Source organism: Larimichthys crocea, chromosome VI, assembly GCF_000972845.2.
Source record: "Larimichthys crocea isolate SSNF chromosome VI, L_crocea_2.0, whole genome shotgun sequence".
Classification (NCBI taxonomy): domain Eukaryota; kingdom Metazoa; phylum Chordata; class Actinopteri; family Sciaenidae; genus Larimichthys; species Larimichthys crocea.
This window is the reverse complement of record NC_040016.1, coordinates 14,719,385-14,736,092: the sequence shown is the minus strand read 5'-3', so window position 1 is coordinate 14,736,092 and position 16,708 is coordinate 14,719,385. Positions and strand designations below refer to the sequence as shown.

The 16,708-nt window shown below is 42.1% G+C and overlaps 1 protein-coding gene across 2 annotated transcripts in view; it reads left to right on the top strand.

Annotated features, from left to right (window-relative positions):
* Window positions 1-13,225, top strand: part of gli1 (GLI family zinc finger 1) — a 49,491-nt gene extending 36,266 nt beyond the window's left edge. For both annotated transcript variants that reach the window (XM_010732114.3, XM_019268724.2), the window contains exons 2-13: window positions 1,474-1,584; window positions 3,578-3,810; window positions 4,337-4,438; window positions 4,548-4,746; window positions 5,237-5,405; window positions 5,553-5,660; window positions 6,089-6,229; window positions 6,342-6,491; window positions 7,063-7,227; window positions 7,360-7,602; window positions 7,788-8,106; window positions 8,230-13,225. In XM_010732114.3, coding sequence (XP_010730416.2) covers window positions 1,514-1,584; window positions 3,578-3,810; window positions 4,337-4,438; window positions 4,548-4,746; window positions 5,237-5,405; window positions 5,553-5,660; window positions 6,089-6,229; window positions 6,342-6,491; window positions 7,063-7,227; window positions 7,360-7,602; window positions 7,788-8,106; window positions 8,230-10,817 — 4,488 coding nt within the window. In that variant the 5' untranslated portion in view covers window positions 1,474-1,513 and the 3' untranslated portion in view covers window positions 10,818-13,225. The remainder of the gene's footprint in view (window positions 1-1,473; window positions 1,585-3,577; window positions 3,811-4,336; window positions 4,439-4,547; window positions 4,747-5,236; window positions 5,406-5,552; window positions 5,661-6,088; window positions 6,230-6,341; window positions 6,492-7,062; window positions 7,228-7,359; window positions 7,603-7,787; window positions 8,107-8,229) is intronic.
* The last annotated feature ends 3,483 nt before the right edge of the window (window positions 13,226-16,708 follow it).

Genomic DNA, 16,708 nt, shown 5'->3' with positions numbered 1-16,708 from the left:
GTGATATTTTGATTTGAAGTGCAGAGTTAAAGAATATGGTGTAATGGTATGTTTATTGCATGAGACACATATTAACTAAGGCATATTTAGGATTAAAGAGTTAAAAAAAAGTTCACATGACAAATTATTAAGACTTATATGAACACATTGTTTGGCTTCTCTCCATTTGTGGTAACTGTGACATCAGCGTGTACAGCAATTTTTTTGGCCCTAATTACCTGTGTAACCATGTAGTCCTGACTATTAGTACCTGCACTGATGTGGTTGGATGTAATGAGCAGGTGCTTGTACTGCAGATCTCTCAGCTAGAATTACCTTACACATGCGCTCCTGCTGAAAGATAGCGTCTCAATATGACTTTCATACAAAAGGCTGTGTTGTTCGACGTTCACTTTTCTCTGTTTGCGTTGCTAACATCCCTCAACTTTTTTTTTTTTTTTGTCTTTGAAGCTTTAAGGCAAAACCCAGACTTTGCTCTTCTGTATGTCTTTTCCACGCTGATCGCTACTTTCCAGGATGGGAAGGTGCGGCAGGTTTTTGGTGTCTGTCAGCAGTGTTTGAGATGCACCACTCTGTTTAGAGAAGGGAGATTACAGCCAAGCCCACTGTTTGTGTCACAGGGTTTTGTCTAATCTGTAGGAGTGTGTCAGGGCACATCAGTACCATCACATGACCTGCTTTTAAAGTCCCTGTAACGTATACGAGTCCAGATTCCAGAGCTGAGAGTTCCTTTAGACCAACTGCAGCTGCAGGGCATTAAAATGAATTAATTAATTAATTAATTAAATATATATATATAATAATTAAATATAATCATTTGTTCATGCCACCTATGTATGTCACGTTTCATTTATCGAAACAGAGCTTTACATGCTTATATTGTATGGCATTGAGCATTCTTTCTGTGGCCTCTCAGAGACCTTTAGGGGCTCTCAAAGTGCTAAAGTTTAAAAAAAAAAACTATTCGCAGGTTGAAATTAACATTTGAACTGTGCTTTAAATAACATTAACTGTCAACACATCTGTAATTGAGCTGTCCTCCAGTTCAACAGTACCTCATTGTCTCTTTGTTATCTCTTTCTGTATTATTTCCACTGTATGAGACTTGTAGTATTTATTCATATATGCCTATTGTTATGAAACATTTTGCATTTCTAACCTACGTTTTACTTACTTACATTGTGTTTTATTTGTGGTTTTTACTTTTACTTAAGTAATGGATTTAGTACTTTGCAGCTCTGTCTAAAATAAGTATGACTCATGCTTTTCAGAGAGAGCTTATTCTGCCCTTGAACTGTTTTTCTTGGTTTGGTTCGGTCTGTGATTAACATCCTACATATCTTTTTTTCCTCCAACCGCAATTGTTTTTGTCTATTTGCCTTTTTCTTTCTGGTGTAGTTTAGTTTAGGTTGGTTGAGTTTGTTTGGTTTTCCTTTCTTCACTCTAACCGTGTCCTTGTCTTTTGTGTGTCAGGTCCAGGGTGTAAGGGGGAGCAGTCGGTCTCGGAGCTCCAATGCCAGTGGACATGCAGCCACACCAGGGGCTGTATCACTATGAGACCTCACCCAGCCAGCCCTCCAGAGGGTAAGACAGCAGTTAGCATACGCAGTGTCCTCACTCATTACTCACAGCTGTTTTACACAAGGAAAATATAAAGGATAGTTCAACAAATATACTTGATTTCTTGACTGATACCTCTCTCATGTCTGAATGTTAAACACAGATCTCGATTACAGACATGGTTAGCATAGCTTTTCTTGTGTATCTTGTTTGTTAAACCCATACAAGACCAAAAAAGTCAGAAAATTATTATTAAAATTAAATTAAAATTTTAGGATTTCAGAGGAGTTATGAGTTGAGCCAAACCAAAGCTGGATTTTTGAGGCTGGTAACAATACGAATATTTGAGAGTCAAAAGTATCAAAGACCAGTATATATTACCTATCATTCTTTCTCTTTTTTTACATACACATATATTTTTGAAAGGGATATCCTACATTTGTGATCAAGAATTATGACAAATTGTAACATTTTGCATTTGTAAAATGCCAGATGGACGACAAACTATGTAAAGACTACCGTTTCTAAGTTACTGGTAAAAAATTCTTGGCATTTCTCTACCACAATTTTTGGTTCATTTTTCATCCAACAAAGACATCAATAACAATATGTCTGACATAGCAAATAGATGTTGAGCCCAGCAGGTTAAGTCAGGATTAGCTAGAGCTATTTCTTGACAAACAACAGCACTGGACTGATATAGTCAGTGAGCACAGCTTTTGGTATGAACTAGCAACACTCACACACTGTACGGCAGCGATGTTATGACTATAAAGCTTTTGGTGGGCATAATTTTTATAACTTGAAGACAGAGGCCAACTGTTTTCTCCTGCTTTCAGTCCTTTTTCTAAGATTGATATCAATCTTCTCATCTTGCCCTTGGAAAGAACGTGACTATGCTTACTCCTCAAAATGTTGAATTATTCATTCAAATGCTGGGCTGGACTTTTCTTTCCAGTTTTGCTGTATTTTTAACCACAGCTACTCTACTCACCTAACTCTTTTTTTTTTTTTTTGCAAGCATGCCATTTAGCAAACAACCTGAAATCTCAGCAGTCCCTCTCTAGAAAGCAGGGATGATACTCTCACAAACCGTTCCTATTTTAATCTCACAGATATTCTGAGGGTGCCAAAGCCCGCAGGTCTTGCTGCAATTGTTATGGACACAGTACTAGCTCAGCCCCTCACTCCTCCCTCTCCCCCCTCCCTCCCTTCCTCATGCCACCCAGGTTGCGGGTGGACTCGGCCTCTCTCTGACAGCTGCTAATTACAGGCTGACCAGGCCCTGCTGCGCTCTGCATGACTGCCTCGCGCCCCGCTCAGGTTACCCAGAGTGAGGGAGAAGCAGAGAGAGATGGAGAGAAAGGTGGCTGGGCAGGACAGAGAAAGACAGAGGAGCAGGAGGAGGAGGGAGAAAGGGAAGAGGAGGTAGAAAGTGACAGAAAGGACAGAGGGGGTAGAAAGAGAGAGAGAGGGAGAGAGAAACAGAGAACTTGAACAGAAGGGATGAATGGGAGAAGAGAAGGAGTGAGAATAGGAGGGAGGTAGATTCGGGGAGGGGGGAAGCACAGTGGATTAGAGAGGACAGATTAAGCTCCTGTGTGGAATACATGTTGTGGTGAAAGAATTAAAGAAACTGAAAGGACGACTTAGGAGAAGGTGGATAGATGAAGTCTGCCCCTTTAGGAGAGGAGCGAGAGGGAGGAAGAGAAAAAAAGATTTTGAACTAACCAGTGAGACTGAAGAAAGGTCAGAGAAAACACTGAAACTCATAAGAAGACTGGAAAGTTCCAATGAAGCTTCTCTTGTCTAGTTTTATAGGGGAAAACCCAAATGAGTAAGTTTCCACAGTGTAGATGAGGACAGGGGCTATACGCCATCTAGTGATGACAAGGAGACATCACAAGAGATTATAGGAGATATCAGTACCACCTTTAAAAAAAACCTCAGTTTATATATTATTGAAGATTATATCTCATAACTCAATATTGTGTTTCCTGTGTTGTGTTATTCACAGCCTAGTCCCATCAGACCAGTCTCCTTATAGTGATGTGTCCTCGATGCGTGCCCCGCACCTCAACGGCCCTCCCCAGGACTGCCGCACGATGTATAACCCCATGACTCCCAATATGAGTCATGGATCAGGACCAGGACAGGGGATGGGTCACTGCATGGATCAATATATGAGGCCACCCCAGGCCCCACCGCCACACAGTATGATGGGCCACAGGGGCATGCCGCCCACAGAGGGTGAGTCACAGTATCTTTTTACGTCCCCTTGATCACACAGCTGCTGCTGATTTGGACTTAAAGATACCTGAAAGAGTGAGTAAGAAACAGAGATCACCCAGATTTCTACAATAGGAAAAATCTGCAGTCAACAGAAGACCATTTGTTCTGCTGAGATATAAACATGTCTGTCACTCCGCAGCACCTTGAACTAATCTAAAATGCTCAGTTAACTTCAGGAGAGGTGAACTAGAGATTAAAAATCGTAACTTGTTTATTTAAACTGAAAAACTTAACTTTAAAAAGCTGCTTGTTGTGTGGCCAACTCCAACGCAAGTGGCTATCGTTTCTGACTGAATCAATTGGTATTGGTTAACGCATCAGACAGCAGGTCCATATGATGTGTGGTTGAGATTTTGAACATGTGCACACTTGTTACTCTGTGAGTTACAGTAACACAGACAATCCTTTGTCTGCCTCACTAGCTTAAAAGATGTTAATGTGGGTCTTGGCAGTGAAATGTTTCTCTGTCCTTAATGTCTAACAGGTGGCAATAGCACCCCCTACTGTAACCAGAACAACATGATGTCCGCTCATCACAACTTCTGCCAGATTCAGCCAGGCTCTGATCAGATTGGCTCAGGCGATGGTAAAACAGACACTCCCCACTGTTTCCTTTAAATAAAAGTCATGTCTTTCACTGTCTTGAAAAGTTAAACTAACGCTGTTGTTCTCGCTGTCCTCTGTTTTCCTTTTAGGCTCAAGGTTCTCCACACCTCGTTCCATGCTGAAGCTGAGTAAAAAGAGGGCTCTGTCCATCTCACCTCTGTCTGATGCCAGTGTAGACCTGCAGACGGTGATCCGGACTTCACCCAACTCCCTGGTGGCGTTTGTCAACTCTCGCTGCAACCCCAATGGGGCCAGTTCTTATGGCCATCTCTCTGTGGCCGCCATGAGGTCAGATATTTCTCTGTTCTATATGAAGCACAAAAAGCTAACGATATCTACATATATTATCTCAGAGTAGTAGGAGCTAATACACAAAATATCTGCTTCACATTGCCTGATTTTAAAATGCTGTACAATAAACAATGTTTTACTTCAGGGCATGAAGTGTGTTGTTTGTTCCTCTCTGCTCATTTGGCCACATCAGCACACCAATATTTATCACCCAATATTTATTCTTTACTCACCAACACCAGTCTAGTCTGAGTGTAAGGTAATTGCGTCCCTATAGCCACCACAGATGGGTAAGAAAAAATCAATTAAAAAATAAATCAAAACTTCAGCAGTGCTTGTTGCCCCAACTTGAGAACTGCAGAACAGTATTATCAGATATTTATTTGTCCATGATAAATGTACTTGTATATTTTACTATTTGAGGAAATTGGCGGCTGGTTGTGTTAATTTTGATTGTACTATCTGACTTCTTTCTGTTATTCCACAGTCCATCTCTCGGCTATTCCAGCAATATAAACTGTCAATCCAGGCAGCAAGGGTCTATGTATGGCGGAGGCGGGGTGACGCCTCTTGGTGGACACACACCAGGTCCTTGCCAAGCTTCCCGCTTGCCTCCCCACAATCCTCGGCTCCACGCTCCGCCCAAGCATGGACATGTAAGTCGACTCTCTCTCTCTCACTTTACGAAGCAGTCAGAGCAACCCAGTATCAGTGCGCCCTCTGCCTATGACAGCTAGGATAGGAGGTTTGAAAGACAGTGACAGGGAACGTGATGATGATACGATGTGTTTTGTGTTTTGTAGCTGAAGACGGAGCCAGGCCTGGGAGGTGTGATGGATGGTATGAATGTGAAGAGCTTGGAGGAGAGGTCAGAGGGAGATGTGGCCAGTCCTTCGTCCACTGGCACTCAGGTATAGTCTTATTCTCACAAGTAGTTTTCACCTTCACACTTCAGATTTTAGTTTTAGATTTCACATTAGATTTGTCAAAAACACATGCAGCAATATAAATATGTGCCATATGTTGAAGTGAAGTGGAGTCAAATTGGTAAACATGTTCGACTGTAATGCGCTCATACTGCAGGTGTTGTCTTGTTGATCAGCAGTCAGAGCATGCAAAGAAAGAAAGTTTTTTGCAGCCTTCACAGCCTGTTTTTATGTAGCTTTAGTTGGCAAAGAACCTCCATCAAATCAGCAGAACATAACTGGCTGATATCTGATATTATATCGTACTATAGGATAAATTCCTGTAAGATAAATGCTGTACATTTTCTAAATGTGTTTATACCCTATTTTCTTAAACTTCACAAACTTTCTGGTCTATACTCATGTTTCATCAGGACCCTCTACTGGGTCTACTGGATGGCAGAGATGACCTGGACAAAGAAGACGGGAAGCCCGAACAAGAAGCCATCTATGAAACCAACTGCCACTGGGAGAGCTGCAACAAGGAATTTGACACACAAGACCAGCTGGTTCATGTAAGAGACAGATCAACTGATGCAGAAAATACAGCGTTTTAGCAAAAAGATGGTATCTAGAGTATACCACTTTGATTATTAATATATCTCTATTTATCTGTTTACTCAACAGCACATCAACAATGAGCACATCCATGGAGAAAAGAAAGAGTTTGTGTGTCACTGGCAGGAGTGCTCCCGAGAACAGAGGCCTTTCAAAGCCCAGTACATGCTGGTGGTTCATATGCGCAGACACACAGGAGAGAAGCCACACAAGTGCACTGTGAGTTTCTGTCTATGAACTGCTCTGTTTTTTTTTTGTTTGTGTTTTCTTTGTCATCTAGATTTTTGCACAACTTACTAAAACACAATTACAAAAAATTCAGCTGCTGCAATGCAGTCAAACGTTGTGTTTGCTGGTATTTTCCTTGTGTATTGAACGTTGATCTTAAAAAATACTGCCAATTTAGCTTCACTATTGAACGTTGATCTTAAAAAATACTGCCAATTTAGCTTCACTAAGTGTGGGAGAACTGTCCTCTCTCCTCTGTATTGATAGTATAACACCTAGCTAATTAATTTCATCAAGCAATGCTATAGATCCTCTTTTACCTCTTTGAAGAGCATGATAAATGCCTGGTTTTATTTTCAATATGAAACATGTTAATTAAGACTTTCAAGAGACATGCACAAATTATTAATGCAAGGAGAAAAAAGCTAATAAATCTTATGAAGCTCTTCTGATTATACTTAATTTACTGTAGCAAATACAATTTGGCATTTAAGACTGTAGGCCTGCAGCCTTGTTGCATTGTGGCTGTTGTTATAAAGCCGTATGTATATTTCTATTTTAGTTTGAAGGCTGTAATAAGGCTTATTCTCGCCTGGAGAATTTGAAGACCCATCTGCGCTCTCACACTGGAGAGAAACCATATGTGTGTGAACATGAAGGCTGCAACAAGGCCTTCTCCAATGCTTCAGACCGGGCCAAGCACCAGAATCGAACTCACTCCAATGAGGTATTGTAAAGTAATCTTGGTAAACTACTACTTATGTAGAGACCATTTCAGTATCAGTAATGTTGCAGTAAGGTAAATTATGGTATGCAAGAGTGTGCACAGTCAAATGAAACTTTGTGTGCTCTTTTACAGAAACCATATGTATGTAAGATCCCTGGCTGCACTAAGAGATACACAGATCCAAGCTCTTTGCGTAAACATGTGAAGACAGTGCATGGCCCTGAAGCCCACATCACCAAGAAGCATCGTGGAGACACAGGACCTCGACCTCCTGGTTCAGCTATGACCCCTGGAGGCCAGAGCTCTGAACTGCTGCTGGAGAAAGAGGAAACACGCAGAGAGGATTGCAAATTGTTGGCTCCTGAGACAGCCCTTGTAAGTGATACATTTTAGGTCCTTTAAATATGAGAAAATAAACAAAGCTCCAATATTAAAAGCACAGCTTCCATAGTTTTTGGGCCATTAAGTACAAATCATATAACATTAACATTTCTGCTTATTTTAAAGGGTTGCCAGTAAATTAAAGTATACATGAGAATAAACCACATTACTTATTTCAGAAATCCCAGCCAAGCCCTGGTGGTCAATCATCCTGCAGTAGCGAACGGTCTCCACTGGGAAGCGCCAATAACAATGACAGCGGGGTGGAGATGAACCTGAATGCGGCTGGCAGTCTGGAGGATCTCACGGCACTGGAGGATGGAGTTGCAGGTGGAGGCGGCGGAGGAGGAGGGGAGCCAGGAAGTGCAGGAGGAACAATGGGAATGTCAGCACAGGCTTTAAAGAGGCTGGAGAACCTGAAGATTGACAAGCTGAAGCAAATACGCAGGCCAACCCCTCCTTCCCGCTGTACCAGTAACAAGCTACCTGCACTTCCTGGTATGATCTATGATAAATTGTATTCTTGCAAGATAACGGACTGATCAAAGACATCTAAATGAACTATTTAGTTTGAATTGGTTAACTCTTAACTGTTTTCTCCTTCTGGATGTTAATTTTCAGGTCCTGGGGAGAATATGGGAATGTGTGCACCTTCTCCACTCCTCTCAAACCGACGAGTAATGGAGCTGTCCAATCACGAGTTAGGAGGTGGCACATCGATCGGCTGCTCTTCTAATGACAGGAGAGGAAGTGGCACCAGCAGCCTAAGCTCTGCATACACCGTTAGCCGTCGATCCTCCATGGTGTCTCCTTACCTGTCCAGCCGGCGCTCCAGTGAGGTTTCACAGATGGGAGGAACAGCAGGTGGAGGATGTCATCTCCTTGGCCCAGAGCAGAGTGGGGGAGATCCCCTCTCTCCTGAGACCAATCGCAGAGGAGCTCCATGTCCTGGAGGAGGAGGATTGCCAGGTCTTCCTAATTTAACACCCGCCCAGCAATACAGCCTAAAGGCCAAATATGCTGCAGCAACGGGTGGACCACCACCCACTCCTTTACCCAATATGGAGCAGACAGGTACTCCAGGGAGAAGAGGAGGTGTTTTGAGCGAGTACCAGGGCCAGCCTCTGCCACCTTTCCTCCAACAAGGTGGTCCACGTAGGCACAGTGCCAACACAGAGTATGGTACTGGTGTCATCTACCCTCACCAGGCTCCAGGTAACAATAGCAGGCGAGCTAGTGACCCCGTTCGATCAGTAGCAGACCCACAAGCTCTCCCCAAGCGCTTCAATAGCCTTAACAATGTAGCCATGATGGGCCGAAGGAATGCATTGCAACACCGCGGCTCTGAGACCAGTCTTTCCCGCCACTTGTACTCCCCTCGGCCACCTAGCATCACGGAAAATGTAATGATGGAGGCGATGGGTATGGAGCCCCACATTGCTTCTGTTGATGCCAGAGATCGTTCCTTGATGATGCTCCCTGGAGAGAGAAACTTCATGGGATACCAGCAACAGCATCAAGTTCTTGGAGGAGTTGGAGGTGGAGGTCCTCTTTCAAATCAACTGTCGCCAAGCCATGACTCTCTGAGCTGCCCTGACCAAGCTTACATGCAGGGGCACTACCAGAACCAGGGAGGGGAGGTTGCCTCCAGGACTGGTGGAAATCCAATAGGCCAAGCAAGGCCTATTCACTCAGAGGGCATGTCTAATGCGCTTCTCCAACAGGCTGAGTACAGTATGAGCACATGCCAGCTCAGTCCCTCAGGCCCCCATTACCCTAGCATAGGCCAGGGTGGTGACACCGGGGGCCAATGGAGTGATACCCACAGCCAAATTCAAACTTCCAGCCATGCTCTTCAGAACCAGCGAGGCATGCAGTATTCAGATCCTAGCCTGCAGCCTCAACAGACACAGGCCCACTTCAACAATCAGACTGGCCTGTACAACAGTCCTGATGGAACCCACAAACTCATCATCAAACCTGAGCAGCAGTTCCACCCTGGGATGGGTGGTGGAGATGCCTGTCAAAGTGCTAAACTCCAACAGCAGCGGATGCTCCTCCAGCAGAATCAGGGTTACCCACAACAGGCAGGACAGGTCATGATGAGGAACTCTAACAATCCCAGCTGTGACTTTCAAGGGCAGAACCAGAACTCCTTCCCCAGTGGAGGGGGCCTGAGCTTAGGCTGTGCTGGTAATGCGCTTTCAGATGGGCAGAGATCGGAAACTCCCATGTTGCAGGTGAAGGAGATGATGGTGAGGAACTATGTACAGTCCCAGCAGGCACTCATGTGGGAGCAGCAACAAGAACAGCAACAGCAGCAGCAGCAGCAACAGAGTGGAATAAAACCTCCACCCCTATCTGATAACATGGATATGAATGCCCAGACAGCAATGATGCAGCACAGTCCACAGCACCAAAACCAGAATCTTTACTCAAGCCAGCCCTATACGCCCTACCCCAACCAGAACCTGGTCATGAGCCCTCCAGCTCACAGCCGAGGGCCCAGCTCTGTGACACCTAAAGACCAGCAGCTGACAGGTCTCCAAGGATCATGTTATGGCCAGGAGATGGTGGCCCCAAGGCCTCCTCAGGGACGGAAACCTCTCAGCCGCCAAAACAGCCTGTCACAGGTAGGAGGAGTCTACTTGGGCAGCCCACCCCACCTCAGCCCTGTCCACTCAACTTCCAGCCCCAGACGAGCGGTCCGACTTCCTCCAGTTCAGCATCCACAGCACCCGCAAAATGAATTGTTCTCTCCTTCGAATAACAACAACATGTACTATTCGGGGCAGATAAGCATGGATATGGAGAAACACATGGACGCCCAGAATGGACCTTGTCTCAACCAACAGCACAGTATGGGGTCCAATTTAGACCCAACAAGTGGCACAAAGTCTGCCCCCTTAGCTCCCTATCCTGAATCTGGCCCCATCTCCAATGCCTTAGAAAACCTGGATTTGGACAATGCTCGCATAGACTTTACCTCGATCATCGATGATGCTGAGTCTTCCTCGTTCAGCCCAGTCAACAATCCCCTTCAGGGTCAGCCAGGGTCTTCTTCCCAGGCCTCATCCCGCCTCACCACTCCCCAGACTTCTGTCAGCCTAGCTGCAGGCTCTGGCCTTTCCAACATGGCTGTGGGCGACATGACATCTATGCTTACCTCGCTGGCTGGGGAAAATAAATACCTGAACACACTGTCTTAGAAGAAGACCACCCTTTTCCAGACTAACAATCAAGTAGAAGTCTTAGCCAGTTCTTAATGTTTTGAGGTCCCACATGGAAATACTTAGCCCAGTACCCAGAGATAACCAGCCTAGAGTTTAAAAAACTTAAGCGCTATAGTGAGTTTCCCTGGTTCATGGCAAGGAAGCCCATTTAGAGTAACACACTTTTGAATTTATCATTTCATGTGATGAAGTCTGGGCTGCCCCATAAGTCTGTCTACATAAACCCAACACATTAACCCTTGTTCAAGCCAGGATCATGAACTGACCTGAGGTCTGTCTGTTACTAGACAGCCATGTAACAGAAATAATGATGTGTTGTAATGTGTTTTGGTTACAAATTGAGACTAAGCTACTCATGTGATCCCATCACAGGTTTCTAAATTGAATCCCCACCCAAAACCTTAAAACCAAAGGTGCCTGATCAACCTCCCTCGCTGTATTGTTCCTTCGCTGCCTTGGTACTCGGTATTTTTCTGTGCCTTACTTAAAGACACAGGGCTGTATGCCTGATATGATACTGATACTGAACTTTTTGCTAACAGGCATTCCAGTCACATAGGGCTGTGGCAACAGTGGAGCAGAGAAGGATGCGTGTAAATAAGTTTTATATACATTTATATATGTTGTGTATATGACAATGAGACAGTGGATAAATCATCACCTGTCTTGTGATAGACTGCTTGGATTCTGAAGGCCAATGTTCAGGCGGGAGTTTGTGAGATGGTTGTCCGAAGACCTGAGTGAAGACTGAAGATGTGCTTTTTAGCGATGGAGAAATAATTTCTCGGTGCTACTAAATATTAATCTGTATTGCTAGGGATTTCTTCTTTGTCATGAACAGCACACTCTTTATAGTGGCATATCAGTATTCCCACACATGCACAAATGCAGTCACAGACACACACACACATAGCCTACACACAGACACTCAGGACTTGTTGGTGTTCGAATCTTTGGTGTTCACATTACATGTGTGTTGTAATTGCCTTTCCAGACAGAGAGTTTGCACTCCACATGTTTACTGTAAGTATTCCTGTAGCAGCTGTGTACTTTTTTTTAGTGGTGTTTATAACTGCAAAACAGAAAGACCTTTCTTTCTAAGGTACATACATGGGGGTTAATGAGTAAATCTTATATATAATATGTGTAACAATCCCAGCTACATTACAGTATGTCTGATATATTCAAACATAACGCATTCACTCAACTTTAGCCCAAACTACGACTCGTACATGACTCAGCTGAGGATGACGGCTATTTTTAATGGAAACCTGAGTCAGCTAGTTTGTATCTGTTAACAGATGAGTGATAGTTGCCTATATTGAGAAACAGAGGTACATTCATACGACAGTGTTGCTGCACTTTGGCTCTAATCCCAAAGAGGAGTTATTTGGACATTTCTGCATTACTAATTCAGGACAGGGGATCAAGAAGCAGGAAAATTCTCACTCGCTACCACTGTATTAAAATACATATTGTTATGTGTACACTGAGGTACTTTTGTGCGACTATTGAACTGTATCATTCAGAAGATGGCTGCAGCTCTTGGTAGGAGAACTCATTTTTACACTGTGGCTTTGCACTGACTACAGCACTGTGTGGAAAGGTCTCTGTCTCGTCTGACTATTCACATGAACCTCATTTTGATAGCGACAAAGAATCATCACAGTATTTTTTTTGTAGTCATTCAAGAACACATCTGAGCACAGCTAGACTCAATACGGACACGTTAAAGTATTGCTGAAGCATTTTATGTGACTTTTTTCAGAATAAAACACTAGCGTCACTTCAAAATTTACTAAGCATTAGCAGGAATGAACATTTCTTCAAGTGTACAACCTACCAAAGACACCTTAAAATGACTGAGAAAAAGATGCACAAATAGTCTATTTTAACACTAACACTAACACTAGCAATAAGGGCATGAACATTGACTGATAGTGCTGTTCTTTAGAATGTATGAGATGTTTTGTATAAATCTTTTTATATTAATGAACTTTATGGACATTGCCTTCTATGTGTGTGTGTGTTTTTTGTTTGTTTTTTTAGAACTGTCATCCTTTATTCTGACTTTTTTGCTGGCAAAAGAATATCACCTTTAGCAACAGAAAGCTATAATAGTAGCATTAACTATAATAGACAAAAGCCAAGTGTTATATTTTGTGTACAATTTTCTACATTTTTATACAAATGTGCTATATTTTACCAGTTTATGAATAAACATGTTCAGTGGGATGGATGCAGAATGTTTGTCAAACCTTTCTTTGCATGTCTGTTTCATTGCAACACACACTGGTAGTGCTCAGTTGCTGTAATAAGCCACATTTTACACAGTACTTCAAAGATCATTTCATCCCAATTTTATATCACTGTAATTTTAGAATGAGGAGTCAAAGATTCATAACACAGTTTCCAGGTAAATGGGTATAATCTGCTGGATGACATCTGTTTCTGTGCCTGGTGGATTAATGCAGTGATTCATTTCCTCCAGTAGAGTGCAGCACAGTCTGAGATCAAGCCTAGATGGCCAACAGTACTTCTCTTCTATTCACTACTAATGAAGCCACAATAGGATAACTTGGATGCTGCACACTCTATAAAGTCTATCACCCCTGTAAGCACTAAATCTGTATTCTGCATAACTGTGATCTACTGTAACGCTGTTTTACCCCCAAATTACTTATAGTCTAACCAACTGACCAAGCAGAGGACTTTGATCCTAAATCATCCTCCTTTTTGTCATTGCCCCTAATTGGAAAAAGTCTTGTTATGAATATGATTTAGACCTGCCTGTCACGACAGCCTATTAGGAGCTACAGTGATCTGCAAGGCTCCTAGAAGTAAGTGAATTAGCATTAAAAATGGCTGCTCCTGGTGACATCAGTGCCTGGACGGGCTCACTGTGGTCAGTGGGGACTGGCACTGTGGCCTGCTGAATGCTCTAAGAAAGAAAAACTAACACAAATCTTGCTCGTAAAATATTATCAACATGACATCTCTGCTTTAAATGACATCAGATACAGTGGTGGTGGGAAACTTTGGGGAAGAAATGAGTTTAAAAAGTTCATATACACAATAGTGTTTCATATGACACTGTACACTGGTGGTTCCCAATCTTTTTGGCTTGAAACTCCTTAAAATGAAGTCATGTCTATTTGTGACCTCACATTACAGGATATGGTGGTGTGGAAGTGAGTTATGAGCAGTGTGACCAAAGAGTGATTTTCCCCTCAGATTGAAGCAAATTTAGAGAAAATAAACTTAATTTTGTGTAACAAGTATTTATTTTCTCTCTCTCTCATCTCTTTAATCCTAATGAAGTATCCTTCTGCCAGGTTGGGAACCACTGCTGCACACATAGCCACATCATGACAACAAAGTAGGCTAAAATGGCCAAAACAGATAGCTTATTTATAAATAAGTATAATTAATGATATGTAATTACACCATTGCTACTGAAAATATCCATCTCCTTTGTTTTACCAGGAAGTTGAAGGGTTAAAACCGTAAAACTTTGTACAACACCTCGTCGCACTGGATATGCTATATTTGGAAAGCTTAAAAAAGGACTTACAGTAACTTTTTAATGTAATATTTTTAAAATTGTATCACCACCATTACTTTTTACAGTGTTGGCTCTTTTTTGGTTCAGGGGCCCCAGTGTACTTGGACTATATTGGCATTGTGGTGTTGTGGCATGGCACAGTAGACTCACGGCAGCCACTACAGCCTGGCAGTGATGCTAAAGTTGACTCATTTGCTCCAAGGCAAAGGGGAAGTTCTCCTGAAGAACTACTGATTTGCAATCTGGCATATCCACATTTGTTATTTGAAACAATAGCTGAATCTCCACAACAGGGTCAAATAGAGTGTTTTATACGTAGGGTAGCAGGCAGATAGGAGATGGAAGGAAAAAAGAGTAGCATTTTACAACCTACAGTTTTATAGCGACATGCTGGATGCACACATTAGTGCAAGAAACAACTAATCTTACAGCTGCTAAAGGCTCATGCACCTTAAATCTGAATAGGCCTGCTGTATTTGTTTAATATTCCTTTTTTTGACACAATTACATACATTTCAAATCTAAAGCAGGGTGACCTTCACTGATTCCTTTCTTCAAAATGGACATTTTAGGAACATTGTCTTGTCTGCTGCCTCAGGCCAAAGTAATTGTTATGCAAAATAGCTTCTCTTTCACAAAATTAGAGAGTGAGTGTGTGTGTGTGTATTTTTAACTATATAACTGAACAGGTTGACTTTAGATTGAAATGTAAAAAAGTTAGACGGCACTGATGCACATATTGTCGTCAACTCTACAATGTGATCTCCACTTTTTTTCCTTTCTTTTTTTTGTAGTTACAAATGGAAATGCCTAAATAAGAACTGAGTTTTTCAAATGCAAAGAAGTGGGCAGCATAATGACTTTTCTCTTTTCTTGTCTTGCCATTCAGGGGAAGGCTTTTCTTTTCCTTTGTCACTTAGGTTGGCATATAATTAACTCCTGCTTAATATGCTGTTTAAGGGCTCTCCTCCCCATGCAAGAAGCTTTGAACCCATAGACCACAGTCAGGGACAAAACCCCAGTGGGACTGCTTCCTCCATGCTCCTCCTTGTGTGCGTGCGTGTGTGTTTTCTGTTTGTGTGTATGTGTGTGTGGAGGTAGTTGTTTTAACAAGACAGTAGAAAGCTCAAACTATAGCGCCACAACATTGCTGTGTCCTTATTTTACACCATACAACTATTAAACCAAAATAAGACAATAAGACAGTAAGACACAAACATTCAGTATACTAATCTTAGTCATAGTCATCAGTAATTAAATGAAGGAAAAACTTTAAATGGTGCATTAATAAAATCCATCTATAAGAAGTGCATTAGAGTAGAGTATGTTTGTGTTTTAAGGTAAACTATGCTGTGGTTGATTTATTTTATTTCTGAATGGTTAAACTCGACAAAAGAAGTGCAGCATGGCACTTTTTCAGTTAAGTTCAATAAACAACAAAACCTACAACATGTCGGGCATGTAACAAACTTTAACTCTATACGATACTTTAAAACAAATCGAGCCTGAATCTGAAATTTACAATTTGATTCGATTTGAGTGAAAACATTTCAATTTTCTAATCTGAAGCTCTGGTATTTATACAAAGACGTATATGAGCATAACTTAAAACAGCTCCCAGGACCTTTGCAGCACCTCTGCACCTCTGTGACCCTCATCTGTAGCAAAGTTTATTGCCCCCATCACGTCCACCTCCACTCCTCCCTTTTTTTTTCCTCCTCCATCTCCTCTATCCATCCCACCACAAAGAGCCGTGATGACCCTTCTGTCCCTCTCTTTCTTTGGCCCTCCCCACCTTCAGGATGCTTTCTCTTCCAGAATCCATTAAGAGTCAAAACCCCCAGCAGTCGTGATGGGTAAAGGAATGAAGATGGGGGGTTGTATTTTTATTTTACTTAATTTTTTTTAACATGAGCTGATTATGTAGGAAAAAAACTTGTGTGACCTTGAGCTGATGCCTTGTTGAAAAGCATGAGGTGGCTGGAGTTTAATAATAACAGCTACATACGCCTTGAAGTTATGTTATCTACTTTTATTATGTTTTGAAGTGATCTACTAAATTGGTTTATTATATAAAATATAAGATTCATGACTTTATGACTCACCATGGTCATTATTCTCTTGTTTCATATCCCAGTGACAATAAACAATGAATTTCTATTGACTTCTTCTTTTTTTAAATCTTAATCTGATATGACAGTGCTATAATAAGTCTTTTATATGCTTTTATAGTGTAGTTAACACCTAGAATCATTGTATAATTACAAGTTTCTCAATTGGATCTGATGTTTCTAGCAAGTAA